General features: G+C 37.3%; 1 protein-coding gene across 2 annotated transcripts in view; it reads right to left on the bottom strand.

The window, feature by feature from the left end:
* The window catches only part of LOC139975518 (uncharacterized), a 34,783-nt gene extending 19,236 nt beyond the window's left edge, over positions 1–15,547 (bottom strand). The window contains exons 1-6 of one of the 2 annotated variants that reach the window (XM_071983506.1): positions 15,236–15,547; positions 11,939–12,364; positions 10,872–10,934; positions 9,058–9,168; positions 6,941–7,075; positions 3,759–5,530 (exon numbers count right to left, since the gene is read on the bottom strand). In XM_071983506.1, the coding sequence (XP_071839607.1) occupies positions 6,984–7,075; positions 9,058–9,168; positions 10,872–10,934; positions 11,939–12,364; positions 15,236–15,311 (768 nt within the window). In that variant the 5' untranslated portion in view covers positions 15,312–15,547 and the 3' untranslated portion in view covers positions 3,759–5,530; positions 6,941–6,983. Of the gene's footprint in view, positions 1–3,758; positions 5,531–6,940; positions 7,076–9,057; positions 9,169–10,871; positions 10,935–11,938; positions 12,365–15,235 lie in introns of those variants that run through there. The other variant, XM_071983505.1, reaches the window with a different exon arrangement.
* Between the last annotated feature and the right edge of the window lie 5,829 nt (positions 15,548–21,376).

Raw genomic sequence — 21,376 nt, 5'->3', positions numbered from 1 at the left:
TGCTTTAATTATTAAAGGAAAAAACTGAATTCAGTCTAAGGTATCACAAAAATATCCAAAAGTTAGGAAAAATTCCCTGTGGATGTCATTTTTCCCTTTTTGAAAATGTCTTTGCTATAAATTGAGGAGGATTGCGTTGCTAAATTCTAATGTTTAGCTTAATTTACTTAGACTTTTTGTTTCCTACTTTGTAAAAAATAGAATGGTTCATGACCTTAATGTTTAATACCTCTCCTTTTTTCCTTCATAGAATTTTATTCTTTCAACATAAAAGTAAACATGGCCTAGCTATTGTGAAATTTCTGAAGTGGGAACCTAGTAATGGATTTAAACTCCCAAGGGAACAGATTGCCTTTATAACTTGAGTGCAATACTCAGAATAACCTTTATGACTCTGTGAAGTTTCTTCACCACTACAAAGCTTCTGTTTGACTAAGACACAATTGAGGAAACAGCAACGTGATAACAGTATAAACACTGCCATATAAATTTTTTACAACATTATACCACATACTTAACACATACATGTATATTACTTTGAAAGGGTTAATTATCTTGAAATATTAGGTTCAGAATATCATTTCAAAGTGGCCTGCCATGGGGTAATGTCCAACAAACAAGGTAGAATCTATCATATCTCCTACCATAAATTGTCCCCCCCCCCCCCCCAGTAAAGTAAAGTCATCGACCATTTGCAATCAACTGATTCGCTCCGTGATTGTAATCAGTTTTCCAAATATATCAGCTATAAGAAGACAACGATTGAATGGTGTGCCAGTATCGTTCCTACATGAATTACCAACATATTATGAGAATTGATCAAAGTTCCCACTAAACGTACGATTATCGATATCTGCAATTGGGTGCGTAGCTAGACTACTTGTTGTCTTTAGAACGGTCCGATGTTTCTCTTAGAGGGCTGGCATGACCTATTTTCTAATGGAAAAAAAAATTCTGCCAAAATTAACTGCCTATATAAATAAACACTCAGTGATCAATTCACAGTACAGATATGATCTGCGGTCAGACCGTGCCTCGTCAAGTCTCGAAAAACTAGGTTTAGGACCGATATGACCGATAAATTTGGGCATCATGGCTGCGTGGGGAGCCCCATTAGTCAGCAGACATAATTAAAAGGATATGAATTTAGACGTTACGGTTCAAGCTTGAAATACTGATAATAAACCAGGGGTTCATGGGCATTAAGTATGTCAACATGCTAGGATGTTCCAACTCCCATCGACGAAAGAGGAAATATTATCGGCAATGTTATGCGGGGAGCAAATAAAGTTCATCTCATCTGTTGAAGTTGAAATATCCTATCACGAGTAGGCGGAAGGACTTATGCAGAAATTCTTAAAGCTTGTATGTTTTACGTTTTCGGTCATTCCGAGTGTTGTTTTTATCTTTCTACGATGTTGCAGGTTTCAGCGGGCCGGCCTATCAATAGGATTACCAGAACCGGATCTCGCAGGTCGCAATACGTTTGGCAAAGGGTGTAGTACAGTAGCACTCTGCCCACCTGTGCTCATATATGCAAGACCCAACCCATCAGTCATATTCTTTAAAAAACATACTAATTTTATGCTCGAATTTACTGCTGATATTAAGCAATCATTATTCTGCAATTAACAAGACACTGTCAATTGCTATGTAAGTCAGCGTTTTCCAGCTGTGTTAATCGGATGATACAGTTTACATATATATATTCGAGCTACTAAACGATGAAATAATTGAATAGTTAAAGGGTGTGAAGAAAAAAGAAGAAAAGTCTAATGCCAGTAATCTGACCTAGTTTCGAATGAGGTGTTAGACACCACCATCGATCCCAGAAAATACGCACACAGCTTGCTACCGTCGGTAATTAGACACTAGTGTACAATCAGTACATACAGCTGCGGTTAATACCCACAGCACAGTGTATAAACAATACAGCGATGGACATCTCAGGTCCAGCTAAAGATAACAAGGTATCACGTTTCATTTACTGTCTGCATTTTGTAGCGACAAGCAGAAAACTTCACTTGCAAGCAACGGAAAGTTAACTTTTTCAGAGCGCGGCACACAGTTTGGGGGGAGTCTTCAATGCCTTTAAATAGTTCAGAATGATACATCGAACACTTGCATGTTTTCATCGCGATATGCGAACGACTGTCGTACGGATATGTGTTTTCGAGATAATTGGATATGTTTGCCTGCCATGTGTGCGCATCCTTCTGTACAGGCAGAACGTGACCTTGTTGTACCGCCAGCGTAGAAACAGTATACTACACATATAAAACAGGATGCATCTCTAGTTTGACTCCGAAAAATAATTACCTGATCAGGAACTTTACAGGATACCGGTTATAGGAGACAATATACATCGAGAAAACATTTTCAAAAGGAAATGTAATTGTAATTTCAGCTTCGGTTGGTAGGTACAATAGTTTGGGATGTCGCAATATAATGACTACATTTCAGGTCATGATCATGCAATATTCATTTCTTTAAAAAGCCAACATTTTCGATGAACTTGGTTTTTGACTACCGATTAACAATCCGGTTGTTACCAGGCTTTTGGCTCAGTTTGTCTTGAAGTGTTAGATGGTATGTAACACAAAGCATGATATGAACAGTAATGCTTCACATATACATTCTCGCAGGTCACTGTGGGAAGGGGAAATATTGGGGGGGGAGGAGGAGCAGGGAGAGATATAAACTCTTAAGTGCACATAATTTGAATATTGGTGTTTTTCTATCTATTTAATTATTGATAAATTTGAAAAATGCCAAGCACATTTTGGCTGGATTTTGTTGCTGTTCAGTTACTTTAATAAAGTTTTGCTATGCAAGTTTTTTTTTCTTTACTTCTGTACTTTCTTTCTTCTTTGAGATAAGATTTTTTATTGAGGTATTTGCTTTTGAAGAACATTAAAAGCAAAGATGACCTAGAAGAATGACTATACTGGCTATACGACTACTGTACTAACTGTGATACATTTCATGGTGTAATAATGGTGTTATAATGATGAAAACAATTAAAGTGACCTAAAACTAAGGTATAATTAAGAAGAGAAAACGTTGAGGTTCAACTGACAGGCGTCCAACTGTGATACATTTCATGGTGTTATAATGGTGTTATAATGATGAAAACAATTAAAGTGACCTAAAACTAAGGTATAATTAAGAAGAGAAAACGTTGAGGTTTAACTGACAGGCGTCCAACTGTGATACATTTCATAGTGTTATAATGGTGTTATAATGATGAAAACAATTAAAGTGACCTAAAACTACGGTATAATTAAGGAGAGAAAACGTTGAGGTTCAACTGACAGGCGTCCAACTGTGATCCATTTCATGGTGTACTAATGGTGTTATAATGATAAAAACAATTAAAGTGACCTAAAACTAAGGTATAATTAAGGAGAAAAAACGTTGAGGTTCAACTGACAGGCCTCCAACTGTGATCCATTTCATGGTGTTATAATGGTGTTGCAATGACAAAAACAATTCGAGTATTAAACCTTAAACTAAGGCATAATTTAGAAGAGAAAACATTGATGTTCAACTGGCAGGATATTTCGTTGTGCATTTACTTTATAGTTTTGCTTATGCAAGTTTTTTTTTGTACTTTGTACGTAAGGTATTTGCTTTTGAAGAACTTTACAGGCAAAGATCACAGAGAACACTGTGTACTATGACTATATGACTACTGTACCAACTGTAATCCATTTCATGGTGTAATAACGGTGTTGCAATGACAAAAACAATTTGAGTGACCTTAAAACTGAGGTTTTATTTAGAAAAAGAAAAACATCGAGATAGTGGTACAACTAGCGGGAGAGGAAACTCTTTTTCTTTTTTCTACGTAATTGTCGCCTTAAAATGTTTTGTCATCCAGGCTACTTTTTCATGTTGTAAGATTCTAATGCCAAAACCAATATTAAAAATTATATTCAAATATAATATTGACATATTTAAAATGGTCTACTTTGTCGCATCATTATATTCAAAATGTAATTATGAAGTATACAAACCCAAAAATACTGGACACCGTTGACCATCACACAGACTATAAAAAAATGTACCAAACTCGAAGTAGAAAGTTCTTTAATGGTAAAATGCTTGTAATGCTCCTGATTTGCCCTCCAAACTGGAAAACTACAAACTTAAATATATGCGTAACGACAACTCAAACAGGGGTAACGCATGAATATCAAGTTTTAAACACTTTTGACGAAGCACAATTTAAATAGATCGTTTTTGCTGTAAACAACTAACAGTAACACTAAACCGCGATATCCTAAGTTAGGTCATACTACCTAGGCTTATATCACACAAACACTTTGCAAGAAAAAATGGCGAGTAAATTTAACATTTTGCCGAGTAAAGTTTAGACTCGGTCGCCAGTTGGCGAGTTTTAATAAAAATTGTCAAGACCTGATGTCTACCAAAGAGTACTAGCTCAGAAGATATGAAATGACGAATATATGACATGTAAAATTCTTCCTTATGCAAGCTGCTAATTAGACTCGTAGGACTTCAATCATCCATTCGAAACTCTTTGCAGTGTTTCAATGCATTCGAGTGTTACACTTGTCGTGTGATTCATATCCCCTGAGACAAGATACTTAGTGAGCCTGTAAGTTTGTATGCCAGCCCAAAATAAATCCCTAGGCTCGTTCAGGGTACATTAATTTAAGACACCAGTCTATACATACGGTTTTTTCCTCATTATTATTATTATTATTATTTATTACTAATATATGTACTTGCATGGTTCGTCATTGTAGACAGACATCGGCAAACTTAAACTATTTCAAACAGAGACAGCTACGTTGGTGGAAAACATTATTCTAAAGCTAATACGAAACTGAAGCTGTATGAAAACTATGTATTTTACGAATACCATTATATGCAAATTATGTATGACTGAAAAGACTGCTGTCACGGTAATTGCGATTTGCTGCCATAAAATGTTTCTATAACCTGACTGATAGAGAAACTGAGATAACAAACTTATCCAAGAATGAAGTCATTAGAACAACATCGTCACATGAGTTAAATAGTAGAATGAACTTGAACATTGTAGAGGTGTTTATAACTTTCACTTTTTTTGGACGTACCGCAAAGCAATATTAAATAAGGGATAAAGGATTGTACTGCAGTACTGTATCTATTGTGTTAAGTCTATGGTTTCTTTATCAGTGGCCAACTGTAATGTATTGCACATACACTTCTGGATGTATCTTACAAATACTCAGACCGTGAAGTGTGAATCACACATTATATGGTGAAAATAAAGGGATCCTGGTGTTTTAGACTTCCTTCAAGTATTAAAACCGTTCATGCATTTGGTACCCCAAGGAATTGGTCATTATATATATCAGGGTTCTGCCGCTGCCGGTCGGCGCCGGTCGGCCCGACCAGCACGCTGAATTACCGACCGCCACAATCTGCCTGAGTGACTTTTCCGACCGGCACTTATTTTCAATAGGAACTCCAAAAAACAGCTCCATAGCCGGAGGGTCGAACGTACAGAAACAATCTGTTTGAGACAAGGGGAAATCCAGTTCATAACTGTTCAAAATATCCAACACATTACAGTGTCATACTTAGTAAAATTACCAGAGTTCCGCATTCCAGACCAATGACTGTTTCCCGTTTCCAACTCCCGATCGTACTTTTGATAGTTTCATTTATATCTACAAAATCACAACTAATTGTATTTTGCGGAGTCTACGTTTTCTACAAGAACATGGAAACAATATTTAGCATTGAGTTATTCATGCCAAGTGGCCTAAAACATGTGATTACAAGGGTAACTTTCATAAAGATGGCCATAGCAAGGGGCCTTGATATCGTGCTATGCGTGTATGGTATGGACAGAATCGAAGACTCACACACTGCGTCCGCTGAGTGGTCAGAGTCGGCAGTCACTGCTGTAATTATGGGATATCCTTTCAATGGACCGATTCCATAGGCCCGATGTTGAATAAATGAGAGAGAGTACACAATTCATTATGATTTGTCTTTATTTGGGAGTGGACTCTCACTCACTGTCCATCTAAAATTATCATCTCAGCCTGAATGATTTATTTAATAGGCACCACCGGCTGGTCTGTATTCTGGTGCTCCAGATATTTGTCCTAACTTTTTTCATTAATTATGAAAAATTCCAGACATGAGATCTCATTTCAAAGCTGTCTACATGTGGCTCAGAATACTCGGGAAGGGCCGTTTCCGGCCATCTGGGGGGTTTCCAAAACCCAAAATTTTCATGTACGCTCCCGCGCCAACCGATGGTGGCGCTCCGCTTAGATAGTCCTGCCGGCACTCAATCCACCCTGGGCAGAACCCTGATATATATATATATATATATATATGGTGACATCAACCAGGAAAACGGCATTAGACGTTTCTATTTGCGCGAGTCTTCACACCCTTTAACAAAATAGTACAAATGCATGACCTTTGTCCCCCTCCCTTAATTGTTTGGTATATTAGTATATTGGTATATAACATATAAAGTTGAAGGTTTACAGTCTTGTATGAGGCTGATGCCTCCTCACACGACTTTACAACTTAACCCCTGGTCATTGGTAACTTGTCACACCCACACACCAAAGTGTGCACAATTCAAACAATCTCTCCTGGGGCACCACAGTGCACCACAACCACGTGTCCCCCGGGGGACTTCCCATAGGGTGCAGCCACAAACTGGCGCACGCAACTATATTTACAAGTTACCTCGCAGGTCCCCATTTATACACCTGGGTGAAGAGAGGCAATGGAGATAAAGCGCCTTGCCCAAGGACACAACGCAATGATCTGGCCAGGGCTCGAACCTGTAATCCTTAGATCACAAGTCCACTGCCTTAACCACTAGACCACAATGCCCTCACTATATGCTAGATTTTGTAAGTGATAGATCTAATTTTAAATATTAAAAACTTACCTTTTCAATCTCCAAGCTGATACCAGCTGACCTTCCTCCTCCTTCACCTTCTGGTCAACAGCTCCACCAAGAGCAGAAAACAGATCAGCTGGGAGAGTTTAGATGGATGGAAAACAATACTGACAGCGCTATTACCTAAAAAGTAGAAATCAAGTGTAATGGAAGTTTGTAAGTCTTCCCCAATGGCTGCGAAAGTATTCAGCTCGACAATTTCTTGCCCCAATATGAACCGCTAGTGCACTTGCAAAACTAGTGTCCAGTTTTTACTCTGCAAGTATAGTATGAAGACAACTTGGCATATTTTCCATGAGCATAAGAATTTTCTCTTTTTTTCTATACCACATTGGATTGAAAAGTTTTGATTTAAAAAAATCATAATAATCTAGTGATAAAACCTAACATATCATGGTTGCATGCAACAGATTCAAGAAAAAAGATTCAAGAAAAAAGGTCCAATAATGTTAGTCCATTAAGGCTTGTACTAGTAGCAACTAATAAACTTATTTCATTTTCCCCTCATTATAATTGAAATTATTTAAACAAAAACATCACTAATAAGTTGTTCATGAGGATAGAAAGCATAATCTTATTCATGATTAAATTACACATTGCACACGAAAAACAAAAAAAAACAAACAACAAAAATTAGCAGGAAAACATAAAGGAGGAAATCGGGTCAGGCATTGGTTGTTTAGTATGCGTTCTTACAAAAATTTGCATGCTGTATGAATAATGCATGAATTATGCATTTAATAAAAGGTTGCTTTCAATCGTTAAACAAGGATTATAGAACAGATGCGTTTGGAGATTAAAAAAGAGGTACTGAAAAGCGCTCCAATAATTCCCATTTAAAAGCTATATTCCTCAACATTTAACCTCCACAAAAACAACTTTACTGTAGCTAGCTCAATTTTAAAGCAAGATTATTAACTTTAATACCTGTCATCAGAAATAAATGTAGATATATGTTTCCCAGAATATGGAGCATTAGTAGTGGGAGAGAAGGCAACTCTTTTGACTACAAATTAAAAATGGTCTGAAATGAAAAACAAATTCTCAGGAAAAAAAATGGGCATCACTCGAGTTGAATTCGTTGTTCTATAAAAAGAACTGAAAATGGGGGATTCATGTTTTTTGCTTCAAACAGTTTTGAAAATCATTCTGTTTTTGAACTTGAAACAGCCGAGCAGGAAATCATACAGACACAGTGACTACTTTGCAGAATATGATTGGCAATTTACTTGACTGGGACTTTGAACAATTCTTCACAACAGGACATCACACGTCCTAGTCCTCATAAGACTCGTAAAAGTATATATAGTCACCTCTGACATTTGAAACCATGTTCTTTCTTAGAGATAGCCCAGGAGAGGAAAAGTTATTTTTGGCCGACGAAAGCGGAACATACGCTAATAACATCCTGGTGAAATTTGCATTCAGTATGTATTTATCATTTCCAATATTTGAAGTTGACATTGTGTAACAAGAAACAAAGGAGAGCATGATGCTGTTTTCCATTATGTTTGTTCTTCTTATTAGGATTAGACAGGGTTCCAACTCTGCATTCTTAGGGGAATAGGGGAGTGGTAGACTTGGGGATAGTGATTGATAACTCGATGACAGTAGTGTAAACATAATGTAAACATAAGTTAATGCTTCCCAACCTTTGAACATGAACCTTTTTTTTCAAATAAACATATCAGCAGAAAAATCACAACTGTTTTGCTTCAAGTTCACTTTATATGGAACAAACTGTGGCAATTATAGAATAAGTCAGCTATCTCAAGGATGCAAGGTAAAAATTGGATACAAATTCCACCTGGATGCTAAGTCTATACATATGTTCTACTTTCATTATTAAGAAAAAGAAGAAAATTCCTCTGCAAGACAATCCATTTAAGATCTTAACTCCATCATACCAAAAATTATTTCAATTCTTGAAAAACACTGCTTTAAAATACAAATGGCAGAATAAACCAAAGTAATTTTTTGGGGTTTAAAGACAATAATCCCCCGCTAAACCAGACTGACAAAAGGGCATTTTTGAAAGGGATAGGACGCAGTTGAATGTTTGGGCCTTCTTTCCGTCGTCACAGTCACATCACCATAATACTCACCAATGGAACTTTTAGGGCCTACCACCTGATTTTCGGTATCTATTTGGTCAACTTCCGTACTGCCTGCAGGAGTACTTGTAATAATAGTAGTAGTACCTGACGTTGAATGATCTACAGTAGCACAGAAAGATATGGAACAGGTTTCGTCATGATCAAATTTCCCCATACAGTATGGAGTTTTATTTTCATTTTTTTACTTTTGTTTTATGAGTACCTCATTTATTGTGTTTCAAAACTTAATTTATTTAGTTTTCACTTCATTATTTTGCTAGAGAAACAAAAACAACAAAATAACAACAAAACCAGCCCGCTAGTGGATCAATTACATCGGAACGGTTTGCATTGGGTTTGAATGGGATTCAAGGAGACACACAAAGACAAAACATCAATATTTGGCCTAAATGTGATTAAGATATCGACTGTCACAAACAACTTCCCCCAAACAGCTCAGAAATAAGCTGTTTTTGATGATTTGGGAGATTTCACCATAGATTTAATAGTTTCTTCACACTGAAAGGAGTCTAAATATGCCATCATTAAGCTGCACGTGGGGCTTCAATTGGTCTTGTGTTTCTGCATATTTTATGACAATGATTATATGTTCTGTGATGGAGATGGCTTTGCAAAAGTCTGAACCTCAAATATTGGATCGCTTAACATATAACCTATAGTGATACCATTGGTTTGTATTGTCAACACTGATAACATTCTACCCCCCCTCCCCTATCCCCATCCCCCTAAAATATTATAAGAAAAGCAAGAGTGAAAAGGACAAGGTGCCCAGATCCTAGTAGAACTAATCACATCACAGATTTACTGTTCCCACACCCAACTTTTAAAAACCTATGATTTTTCTCCCAAATGAAGCAAAAATTTTGTTTGTCTGCACTGTTTGTGTCTGTGTCCCCTCTTAAACATAACAATTACTATTGACAAAGAACATAGACCATTCAAAAGGCGATTTCAAACAAAGGGGATTAGTCACACGGGAAACAATACACGGCAAGTCAGATCTGAAATAGGTTAAAAACAGTCGATCGATCGATCGTGTAACCTCAATTGCCGTGCACATTTTTAAGGATTCTTCCCTTCCAGGCCTTACACGTATTGGTTGTTGTCTGAACAGCAAATTTTTGGGTTGTCCGAACAATTGCAGCATAATAAATATAAAGAATGAACAATGTAGAGAGAGCTGTTTAGGTTTGGTGGATAGAGCACCAAGTTTTTGGGGCTAGTGATACTGTACCAGGCCTACCACTGTTTTTGGTTTCATTCAAGTTATCTCGGGATGGAAAAGTGATGGATGGTGCATACCAAATTTACCCATTAGGGGTATTCAGTTACATGTAATGTGGACTTGATGTAAACATCTAGTTGCCCCCCCCCCCCCCCCGCGACCTCCATGATCCAGAGCTGTTTTTGGTCCTCTGAACAGTAATTTGGTCGTGTGTTTAAAACTTAAACGGTAATTGGACTCACTTTTGTTGTCTCTTCGATCTACTAATGTGTGTTGTATTTGCTTGATGGGCTTTACCAGGCGATCCCCATGGGACGCCGATCTTAATGAAATTAATGTTCAATGTGAAAGCCATAGTTAACACTCTGATGAGACAACTGTTTAAGAAATTTGCCCTGAATTCGCATGTTAACAAAAACAGTATAATAGTTTGGTAATCCAAAAAGGTGAAAAAAAACAAGGATTGTTTTTTATTCTTCTACTAAAATCTCTTTGAAATATAGAGCTAAATAACTTAGTAAATATTGTGCAACAGTACATGGATTGATTATTTTGAAAAACCTATTGAAATTATTACCTTGGATAATTTCTGGGGTAACTCTTTCTGTTACTGTTACTGCAGAATTGATGGACGACGGAGCTGGCCGTGTGAGAAATAAAGGACGTTAGTACTGTTAGTATCAAATGCATATAAAACAATCATGAACATGTTATAGTCAACAAAAGAAATGCTTTTAAAAGTTTTATTCCAAAAAAAAAAAAAAAAAAACAAGCAGTAAAAACAAGGCACTTTGCTATTTGAATTTTCAACAAAAGACACTATTTTTTAATAACAAAAGATCACATTTTTTTTTTCAATACACAAAAATGATCAAGTGTGACCATTTTTTGAATTTCTAGCAGATTTGGAGGTATAGCAGTTGATAGTCATGTGACAATTAACATTAAGCCCCAGTAATTTGTAAACTTCCCTATACACTTCTTTTGGAAGAACCTAAACTATGCACAAAAGTAGATAGTACTGTAGACTGTAGACAGTAGACTGAAAGTAGATTGACAGCAGCACCCGAGTCACTCAAGCAGATCTACAAAATGAGGACACTTATTGATTCGATCAATTCTTGTTTACAGTATATGTAATTATTCATAACGGAATGTTTCAGTCTTTGTTTGTTTTTAAAGCAATTAGGCATCTTCTGAGGGATTGTAGAATCCACCACACCCTTCAACTTTGAATCGATAAGCGACAGGATCAAACTTTGCGATTGTGCGAAGGTAAATACATTTTTCCAGCTATACTTTATATGGTGTTAGAGCGAGAGGTGTACATTGGGCATACATAGGGCTGTACACAATTGGACAAAAATAGGATAAATAGGAAATTGCAGGGAGGATCAAATAGGATAAGCATTTAAAATTGGCACATTCTTGTATATTCTGGCTTTTTTTTTTCTTTTCTTTTTTTCTTTCGTTTTTCTTCATTTTTTATCATGCCTTAAAAAGAATAACATCCACTCATTTCACCAAAGGGAAACATAACATGCAGCAATATAAAAGCACATGTGATTTGATGGAGAAATTATGGGTCCGACGAATGAACCCCCTGAAACCCTTTTAAAAATTCTGATTTACGTTATGCCATACCTTTGGCAGTCCATGCTGCTGGCGATGGCATTCTGTCTGTGACCACGACTCGAAAGTCATCGCGCGGGCAGCCGTTCCTTACATTTCTGTTAATCTCGTAGCATGAAAAACTGTAGTTTTTGGCTCTCGAAAGCTGCGAGCCTGGTATGGAAACGGCTAACACATAGTGTCTATCATCGGTTGTGCCCGACCTGATTTGGCATGTGACATTCTCCGTGGGAATATTAACACAATTCGATAAATGGTGTTTGGCTATAATTTTATGCGAGGCATTCTTATTTTTTTGACAGTCTATCATTTTCACACCTAACTGCCATGCATCGTCTAACTGAATAACTTGAAGAGCTCCCTCAGTTACGTTAATGAAACACTGGGCGATGAAACTTTCCCCGACTCTGCGGGTGAAGGTCCCGGATGTCAAAGTACCTGAGAATAAAAAGAGAGGAGATGTGTTTAAAATTTGGTGCATTTTTAAAGAAATTTTGTTTGGTCTCATGACAACTATAAGCACAAACAAGGGCCTCCTTTTCCCCTCAAAACTTGAAACAGTTAATTCCACAATTGGTGTCACCAGTTCATTATTTTAAACATGTTTGCAGTCATTTGAATCAGGAAATTACAAGGCTGGGGTTAGAAATACTGTCTGATAAATAGAAGCAAAAGAATATAGTGGTGCTTTCAAAAGAATTTGGTCTTATGATTGCTACAGGTGTGACAAGACAGTTTCTTACAGAGCTTAAATCAGTAGTTTCACAATGGTGTCAGTAGTTGCTTAAAACAGTAGTTTAACAATGGTGTCAACAGTTGCTCAAAACTGTAGTTTCACAATGGTGTCAGTAGTTGCTTAAAACAGTAGTTTAACAATGGTGTCAACAGTTGCTTAAAAAAGTAGCTTTATAATGGTGTCAGCAGTTGTTTAGAACATTAGTTTAACAATGGTGTCAGCAGTTGCTTAGAACAGTAGTTTAACAATGGTGTCAGCAGTTGCTTAAAACAGTATGGTGTCAGCAGTTGCTCTAAATAGAAGTTCACAACATTGTCAGTAGTTGAAAATTAACTTATAACAACAAATTCCATCCTTATAACACAAGGAAATCTCACAATTTCTGCACAAATCTTTCTTGCAATGATACTACCCATCCATTTTTTATAAACAGTGGCGTTTAACTTTGGAATAAACTAGATAACAATATTAAAGCTACAAATGGTATCTTCTCCTTTAAAAAAAAGGTTAAAGGATCACCTTCTAAATCATAATTGCTTGCAAGTTGTTAATTATCTTTGTTTTTTGTAGATCATCATTGCTTGTTAGTTGTTTTATCCTTTTTATTTTTTATTTGTTTTGAAATAATTATTGTGCGTAAGTTGTTAATTACCTTTGTTGTTTTTTCTTTGTTCTTTTCCTCTATTGTTGTATTGTGTTTATCTGTACTGTTTAACTTGTTTAAGGGGGACTGCTCGTACAAGCTAATACTTTTTCAGTCCTTCTCCACCACCTTGTTTTATCTCGACTCTGTACAACTCCTCTTTAATTGTTGTGGAAATATACTCAAACTCAAATATCACAGTTAAATATCACAAGCGTCATATACCTGCAAGTACCTCTGCTAGTTGTAATAAACACAAATTTGGGCCCAGCCAATACCATCTGTCATGGATTTCTATCCATTTCACATGAATTATTTATCAAAGTATGATTACCTTCAATAACCTACATACATGTTTAAAATATCCAATATAATGTAAAGTCCTACTCTTCCCCAACAAAAGTGGTTTTAAGGAATAGGATTTTTCTAATTTAACTTTTACTTTTGGAAGTGTAAATTTCTAAAACATGGGATCTCTTAATAAAGAATGTTCAAATGCAACTAATAAGGCCTGGGAAGTACCATTTCCAGCAAAATGGGAGGCCTCTTTGGCAAAAGTTTTCTTGCTACCCTAAATGCCAACCGTTGGTGGCACTCCACTTAGATGGTAATCATGACAAGTCTGTCTCTCAGAGCAATTACACAACCCCGGCCCCTTTTCGAGAACCCTGGGTCTGACCCAGGGTGTTACATGAGATTATAAAACATTCTAGTAATAATTCCTAAAATGTCATGGTAATTCCCACCATTTTCTGGTACTTATCCCACCCCACTGGGAAATATTAGTAATTCCAGGGAATGTGTGAGCCTGATTTGAATAAATGCTCGTCAAAGGTAAAGAAACCTGAAAATTGGTTTAACCATTTTCTGCTTGTCAACATGTAGGGGGGAAAACCATGTAGGTGCCTAACTATAAAAAACTTGTGCCTGTGTGATTGGTAATTTCATAGGTAAAATAACCCCCCTCCCCCCCCAAAAAAAAAATTGCCTTTTTTAGCCATTACCAGTTTGTCAGTTTATTGGAAAATGTCATTAAACCACAACAAATAGAGAATAATGATACAAATTTTGAGTACCTATGTGGTTGCTAAGGACAAGGTCAAAGGTCAATATAGGTCAGAGATCAGGTTGACCTAAATTGTGCAGAGACGAGATCTGTTTATCTTGTGATCGCATCATGAAATGCTAAGCAAAAGGGTCAAATTGCTACACAAGTGCAAGGATTTGCATAGCAGTTTTTGTATACAGGAATTATAATAATCTATATGAGACAAAGTACAGAACCTTATAAATCCTGCTTTTTTTCCCTCTTGTTTTGCCAGCTGTCGAAGTGTAATTTGCGCAGGTTCATCAGTGGTGCATCACAGAATGAATACATACCCTGCCATCATTAAGTAGCTTGATTTCAATGTTACTTTGTCATTGGGTAGTAACTTGGCCCAATATCTGTTTGGGCAAGTATAAATATAACTTAAGTGGGTAATTTCTGACTAGGCCTATACAGTATTTCTTTAACGCTGGTGCTCATATGACGATTGCCTTTACTCAGCCCAATTTTCTCTTTAGGCCTACCCATATAAGTTTAGCCATTATGTATACTCTAGTCTATACTACGCTAAAGTCAACAATAACTAGGAAAATATATGCTACGTACAGCCTAACGATACAATAAGACTTAACGTTAGGTTCAACCACTGTGACGGCGAATAACCTTATTGATCGTGTTCTGATCTTCATCCATTTCAATTATGAGAAGACCGTCTTACTGTGATCTCTCTATCCAGAGACGTCGTGCATTTTCTTCCTTCAATGTCATAAACCAAACAGTTCAATTACGAATTAAAAACATGGCTTTTATATTAATTAAACAGGCTGAGACTTGTACTTGTAGCCGATTAAAAATCCAGTAGGCCTAGTATTAATAACTTACCAACCACGATCTCGGATGACCGACATGGCAGAATAAGAAAGAGAATATAAATCATAAAAGTGTTAGGAATCAACATGGTATCCAGTGGTTGATTGAAAGAACATTCCAAATAGTAAACATCCGAAGAATTTACGAAAAGCGTAACATTTCGTTGAAAATAAGCCGTCCGTTTGGAAAAGTAAATTCGCCTAGCGGTTCATGTTCTCGATGTTTGGTCATAATGACATTATCGCAGTACTTGTAGTAGTACTGCAAGAATACTGCATGCTGCTGCACACTTACGATTGACTGACTACTTCGACTGAGTGAGTTAAAGTCTAGTTGATCTCTTGAGTCGCGCGTGGCGGTTTATATTCGGGAAACCCCCGGAAAACCTTACGTCACTCGCCAGCCACTGTAGAAAACCTTTTTGAAAGATCCGAAGTGCATATTGGAATATAAGGTTTATTTTTGCAAGTGATGACCGCAATGCAAAATAAATTCGTCTGTTATTGCATATTAATCATACGAGTGACATGAGAAGAGTGAGGGCAGGGGATATGGATGTGAATGAGAATGTGATGGGACGGGATGAATGACATTTAAATTCACATAGATTCCCGACCTTTTTATGCAATTTTTTCAAAGGGGTCATCTACCTAGTTATTGATTGTGATGCAGAAATATAAGTGTTTCAATAAAAAACAACGTGTGACATGTTAAGGCATGTGGAGGGGCATAATCGTAGGGAGCCCAATTTAATTTGGGGGGGGAGGGGGCTATAACGGCTTGCCCGAAAAATATAACCAAAAACTAAAAACGTGCGTTGAACATGTTAAGGAACATATCATATAGGCGTGCATCGGTTATTACATCGCATGCCAATTAGGACATACAATCATTTGCCGTGTTATTACCCTTCCATATTGGTTATAATTTTTTAGGAAGTCGTTAAAATAATTATGATAATAATAAGAATATAAGTTTAACCATTGAAAAACACATTGCAATTACTTTTCTTCAGTAGGTACCCGAAAAATTATCAGCATGTTGCCCGAATTTTCACAAAAATATTTGGTTGGGGTGCTGCAGCCCCCCAGCCCCCTCCCCCAGCCCCCCCCCCCCCTCCTACGCCTATGAGGAGGGGAAGGGTAGCTGTGGAGTACAGACAGATTTCATTAAGTTATTGTAGCCATCTGGACGTGTTGTTCAACGTGAAAGCACGCATGATATACTACCATGACTGTGCTAGTTAGATCTCAGCGCTTTACAAATAGAGGACGCTCTTTTAGATTTTAAAAGCCTAACCTAATGTAACCTTACATTACCGTGCAAGCTAACCCCGAGTTACGCTCTAGCCACGGCGTTATCGAGGTAACGAGGTTAACCTGCCCTATACAGTACTATGTTCACTTGCACATGCAATAAAGGAGCCGAGGTAAATGTTTGGATTTTAGATATAGATATATATTCGTAGCCTCACTTTTTCCAAACGTATTTTAGATCTATGTATTCTTTACTCCATTGTCCGCTGCCTGTAGAGTGCATGGTTTATTTGGTATTAATTCCATCAGTGCCCTTCGTACTTATCTATAAGCGTCATACTTCCATTATGTTACATTTTGTACGTTTGATTCCACAGTCAAGTATTGCTGACTAAGGTCCCAGGGGAGAGAAACTTCCAATTTATTTCTAAAACACTTCTCTTTATTTTTTTTAATTATGAGTCATATCTTATTTCTCTGCTTTTGTCTACAAATATTTTCTTTTGGAGAAAACGTGGATTTTCTATATATATAATAATAATAATAATAAGCAAATATTTATAGAGCGCTTTATGCAAAGGCCTCAAAGCGCTTAAAACAAGTACACAAATATGCAAGACAAATCACTGTAAATTTTGGAATAAATGTGTTTTTAAGAGACGCTTAAAACAGTCAACCGATGGTGCATTGCGAATTGAAGATGGTAGATTATTCCAGAGATGAGGTGCAGCAGAGATGAAGGCTCTTTCTCCATAAAACTTTGTGTTTGGGGTATGGCTGGTGGCAAGAAGACACTTTGTAGACGAGCGAAGTTGGCGTTGAGGATGATACTGAGGAATTAAATTTGTAATGTAACCAGGGGCAAGGGAGTGTTGTGATTTGTACGTTAAGAGGAGGAGCTTATAAATTGACCGATGTTTTACTGGAAGCCAATGGAGAGATTGAAGCACTGGAGACATGTGATCATGACGCGATGAACATGATATTAACCGGGCAGCAGAATTCTGAACAGTTTGAAGTTTTTTCAGTGTAGAGTCAGGAAGGCCAAATAAAAGGGAGTTACAGTAGTCAAGCCTGGGCATTATCAAGGAACATACAAGTTTTGTAGTGATATCTTTGGTTAAAAACTTCCGTATCTGGCTGATCTTCCGTACGGCATTGTATGATGATTTGCAAACAGCATTGACCTGTTGTTTCATGCTTAGATGGGGATCCAGTACAACTCCTAGACTTTTGACGTGCGTGGACGGAGTGATGGTAGTCTGATCAATTTTGACTGAAATAGATTTGATTGTTGTGGATTTAAATTGCGAGGTAGCATGGAGGATTTCAGTCTTTGAGTCATTGATAAAAAGATTGTTTGATATAGCCCATGATTTTACATCTGCAATACAGTTTTGGATTTTTTGAATAGCATCGGAACAATGATCAGGATGGAAAGATGTGAATAACTGAATGTCATCAGCATAAATAACAGTTTGCATATTAGCTGAAATGATTAAATCATGCAATGGAGCTACATACAAGGTGTAAAGTAACGGCCCCAGAACTGAGCCTTGTGGGACTCCAGTTGCAAGCGTACATTCCTTGACAGATTTTGATCCACAATAACACATTGGGTACGGTTTGCTAAGTATGATTTCATCCAATACAATGGAATGCCATCAACACCATATCTTTCATGCAAACGTGTTAAAAGTGTTTGGTGATTAATTGTGTCGAAGGCGGATGAGAAATCCAACAGGACTAGTAAAGCATCTTTACGCTCATCAAGGGCACAGAGAAGGCTATTCTGCACATAAAGTTGAGCAGTTTCTGTGCTGTAATTTGCTCGATATGCAGATTGCATTTTCGCATAGAGATCATTGTTTGAAAGATAATCTTGAAACTGTTTACAAACAATACGTTCGATTAGCTTGGATAGATAAGGGAGGTTTGATATAGGTCTGTAATTTGCAAGATTATTAGCATCAAGCTTGGGTTTTTTAATATGAGGAATTATCACCGCTTGCTTCAGTGAGCATGGTAACTGACCTGAAGTTAAAGAAAGATTAACAATTTTCGTGATGACTGGTAGTAAGTCTGAAATACACTCCTTGAAGACATATGTTGGCAAAGGATCCAGAAAACAAGAGGTAGCTGGTGACGAGTTAATAACTTCTAAAACATCTTGTTCACTCACTTCTTTGAAAGCAGTAAAAACTGACTTTGATTTACATTGTTCCATCGGAGTATTACCAGTCCCATAGTCAGGATAAGCATGTTGGAGAGAATTTACTTTTTGTTGAAAGAAATCAACAAATCGATTGGCAAGATTCTCAGCGACATCATATTTTGGGAGGGTATTATCCACTTCCGGTGAAGTTAGCTTATTTACAATACGAAACATATCCTTATGGTCTGCGGAGGTAATCTGTTGTAGAAAATAACAGGACTTTGCGGAGATTAGCAAATCTTTGTAATGTTTACATTGAGTCATGTACAGCTGTTTGTGGACAATGAGACCGGAGTGTTTATATTTTCTTTCACATTTACGTTTCTCACGTTTTGCTAATCGGATGTCTCTGCTGTACCATTTTGCCCTTGGGCGCATAATTACAGCCTTTCTTGTGACAGGTGCATGTTTATCTATAATTGTCCTAAGAACTGAGTAATATTGGTCCACAGGAGAGTCAAGAGAACTTTGCGGATTTAGCAGTAAAGATGAAGATCCAATGTCACAACGAAATTGGTCAAAATCAATGTTCTTTAGGTTGCGCCTTTGAGTGAATTTCCTGACAGGAGGTGGTCGGTCCAAATTAATGAGGCAACTTACAACTGAGTGGTCAGAAGTACATAAATGTTCATCATGCACACACGTACATTAAACAAGATCCGCGTCTTTATGTGAAATGATAAGATCAAGTGTATGTCCATTTCTGTGGGTTGGACCAGAGACATGTTGCTGGAAATCAAAAGCTTGGAGTAAGTCATCAAAAGAAGCAAAGTTTTGATCTGATGGAACATCAATATGAATATTGAAATCCCCCATGATAATTAAGGGGGTTGTGGAAGAGGATAAAAATTGAAGTAGAGATGAAAAATCATCGATGAACATTGCAAAAGTTAATTTATTTTTGTTGTTTGGGGGAGGCCTATATAGTCCGATCATGCGTATATAGTCCGATCATATATATATATATATATATATATATATATATATATATATATATATATATATATATATATATATATATATATATATATAAATATCTATATATATATATATATATATATATATATATCTATATATATATATATATATATATAACGATAAAGTGTAACGATAAAGTGTTCTTTGGTTATTTAAAGAGTTTGTTCTTTGCTGAAAATTAAATTAAACGATTATTAAAGGTTCTCATCTTGTTGCAAAACAGTAAGACACATGAATTTCCTTTACGGATTCGCAGTTGATCCACGGAAAGTGTTGAGGTAACTGATCACATATTCCACTGCCCTTCGACGGTAATAACCCCCTCCCCCCCCCCCCCACCAGATTCAGTTCTCAGTTATTCCGCCGCCCGTGACAATATACTTTTTCACGTTAATGATTCTCACGTTACTAGCATTTACAGAATGTCGTTTTGCGATATATCTGTAAACATGTAAATATAATAGGCCTACACATTTATGTTCAATACATGCCTGGTATCCTAATAGGAAGTCGCAATCAACTCCCCCACCCCACCCCTCCCCCAAATGTAGGATCGCCAACAAACTTCGAACGGAAAGAGACATTTCGACTGGGCGTGGGGGGGGGGAGTGGAAAACTCTTAGAGATAAACTACTCAAAAGTTGCAAAATAGACATCATTTTCACCTAAGCAGCCTTAATAATGCAAAACATGTTGCACCCAGGCCACTGTATCCGCCACTGGGAGGTGAAACTACGGGTCACCGTGCCAAAAAAGTTGGAATTCCACGGCACGCCACGTAAGCCCAGTGATCTCATGCATGACGTCACATATACGTTGATGACGTCATGCGTGGGATTCCGGGATTACATGGCGTGATTTTGCAACATAACCACTTTAACCAGTTGGAGTTGACGTCACGCCAGCGCTGTATACAAGTCCAGTGATCATCATAACAATTATAATTTACTGAATTTGTCAGAAATAAGCCATTTTAAAAACAAAACTCGGATGTATAGAGGAGGTTATACCAGCAAATAAAGTACTTTTTGAACCAGACGTATTATATATAGCACGACTACAGCACTATGGGTGTGAATGCAAGTAGAAAATTCACTTGGTAGGCCTATGGGTCACAATTACGAGTACAATGTTATATTATGAGCGAGTACAAACTACTTTGTATTAACTAGTATATGCTAGATTGCCAGAATACCCCGAGTATGAATCTCCTTGCGAATGAAGACGGTAAAAATAAACTTCCGTGTAGCCTGTGTCAGGCACGTGGCCAAGTGGGGGCGAAGGGGGCAGCCGCCCCCCCCCCCCCCTTGAGCATATTTTTTAATTTTTGTTAATGTTTTTATGATATCGCTAGTAATTTCTAAAGAAAAGTTGCTAGGATGCAACTTACAAGACATGGGAAGTGCCATTTCCAGCCATCTGGGAGGCATTTTCAGCCAAAATTTTCTTGTACGCTTCGCGCCAAATATGGTGGCGCTACGCTTAGATATAGTTTGCAATGCTGTATCTACGGCTCTGATAGTTTGCCTACATTTTCGCCCCTCCCTTGGCTAATTCCTGGCTATGCGCCAGGCCTGTGTTAAAAAAATTGGCTGTTTCATATGAGAATGCCAATACAAAGGGTTTTCAAAACAGTCTACTGCAATACTTTGTGTCAAGGATTGACATATAATCCCACGGGAAATTGAGGCAAGTGCCCCCCGA

The sequence above is a fragment of the Apostichopus japonicus genome, chromosome 11 (genome assembly GCF_037975245.1).
Source record: "Apostichopus japonicus isolate 1M-3 chromosome 11, ASM3797524v1, whole genome shotgun sequence".
NCBI lineage: Eukaryota > Metazoa > Echinodermata > Holothuroidea > Aspidochirotida > Stichopodidae > Apostichopus > Apostichopus japonicus.
Note: the sequence above shows the minus strand (reverse complement) of the source record. Positions and strands in the feature narration are given on the sequence as shown.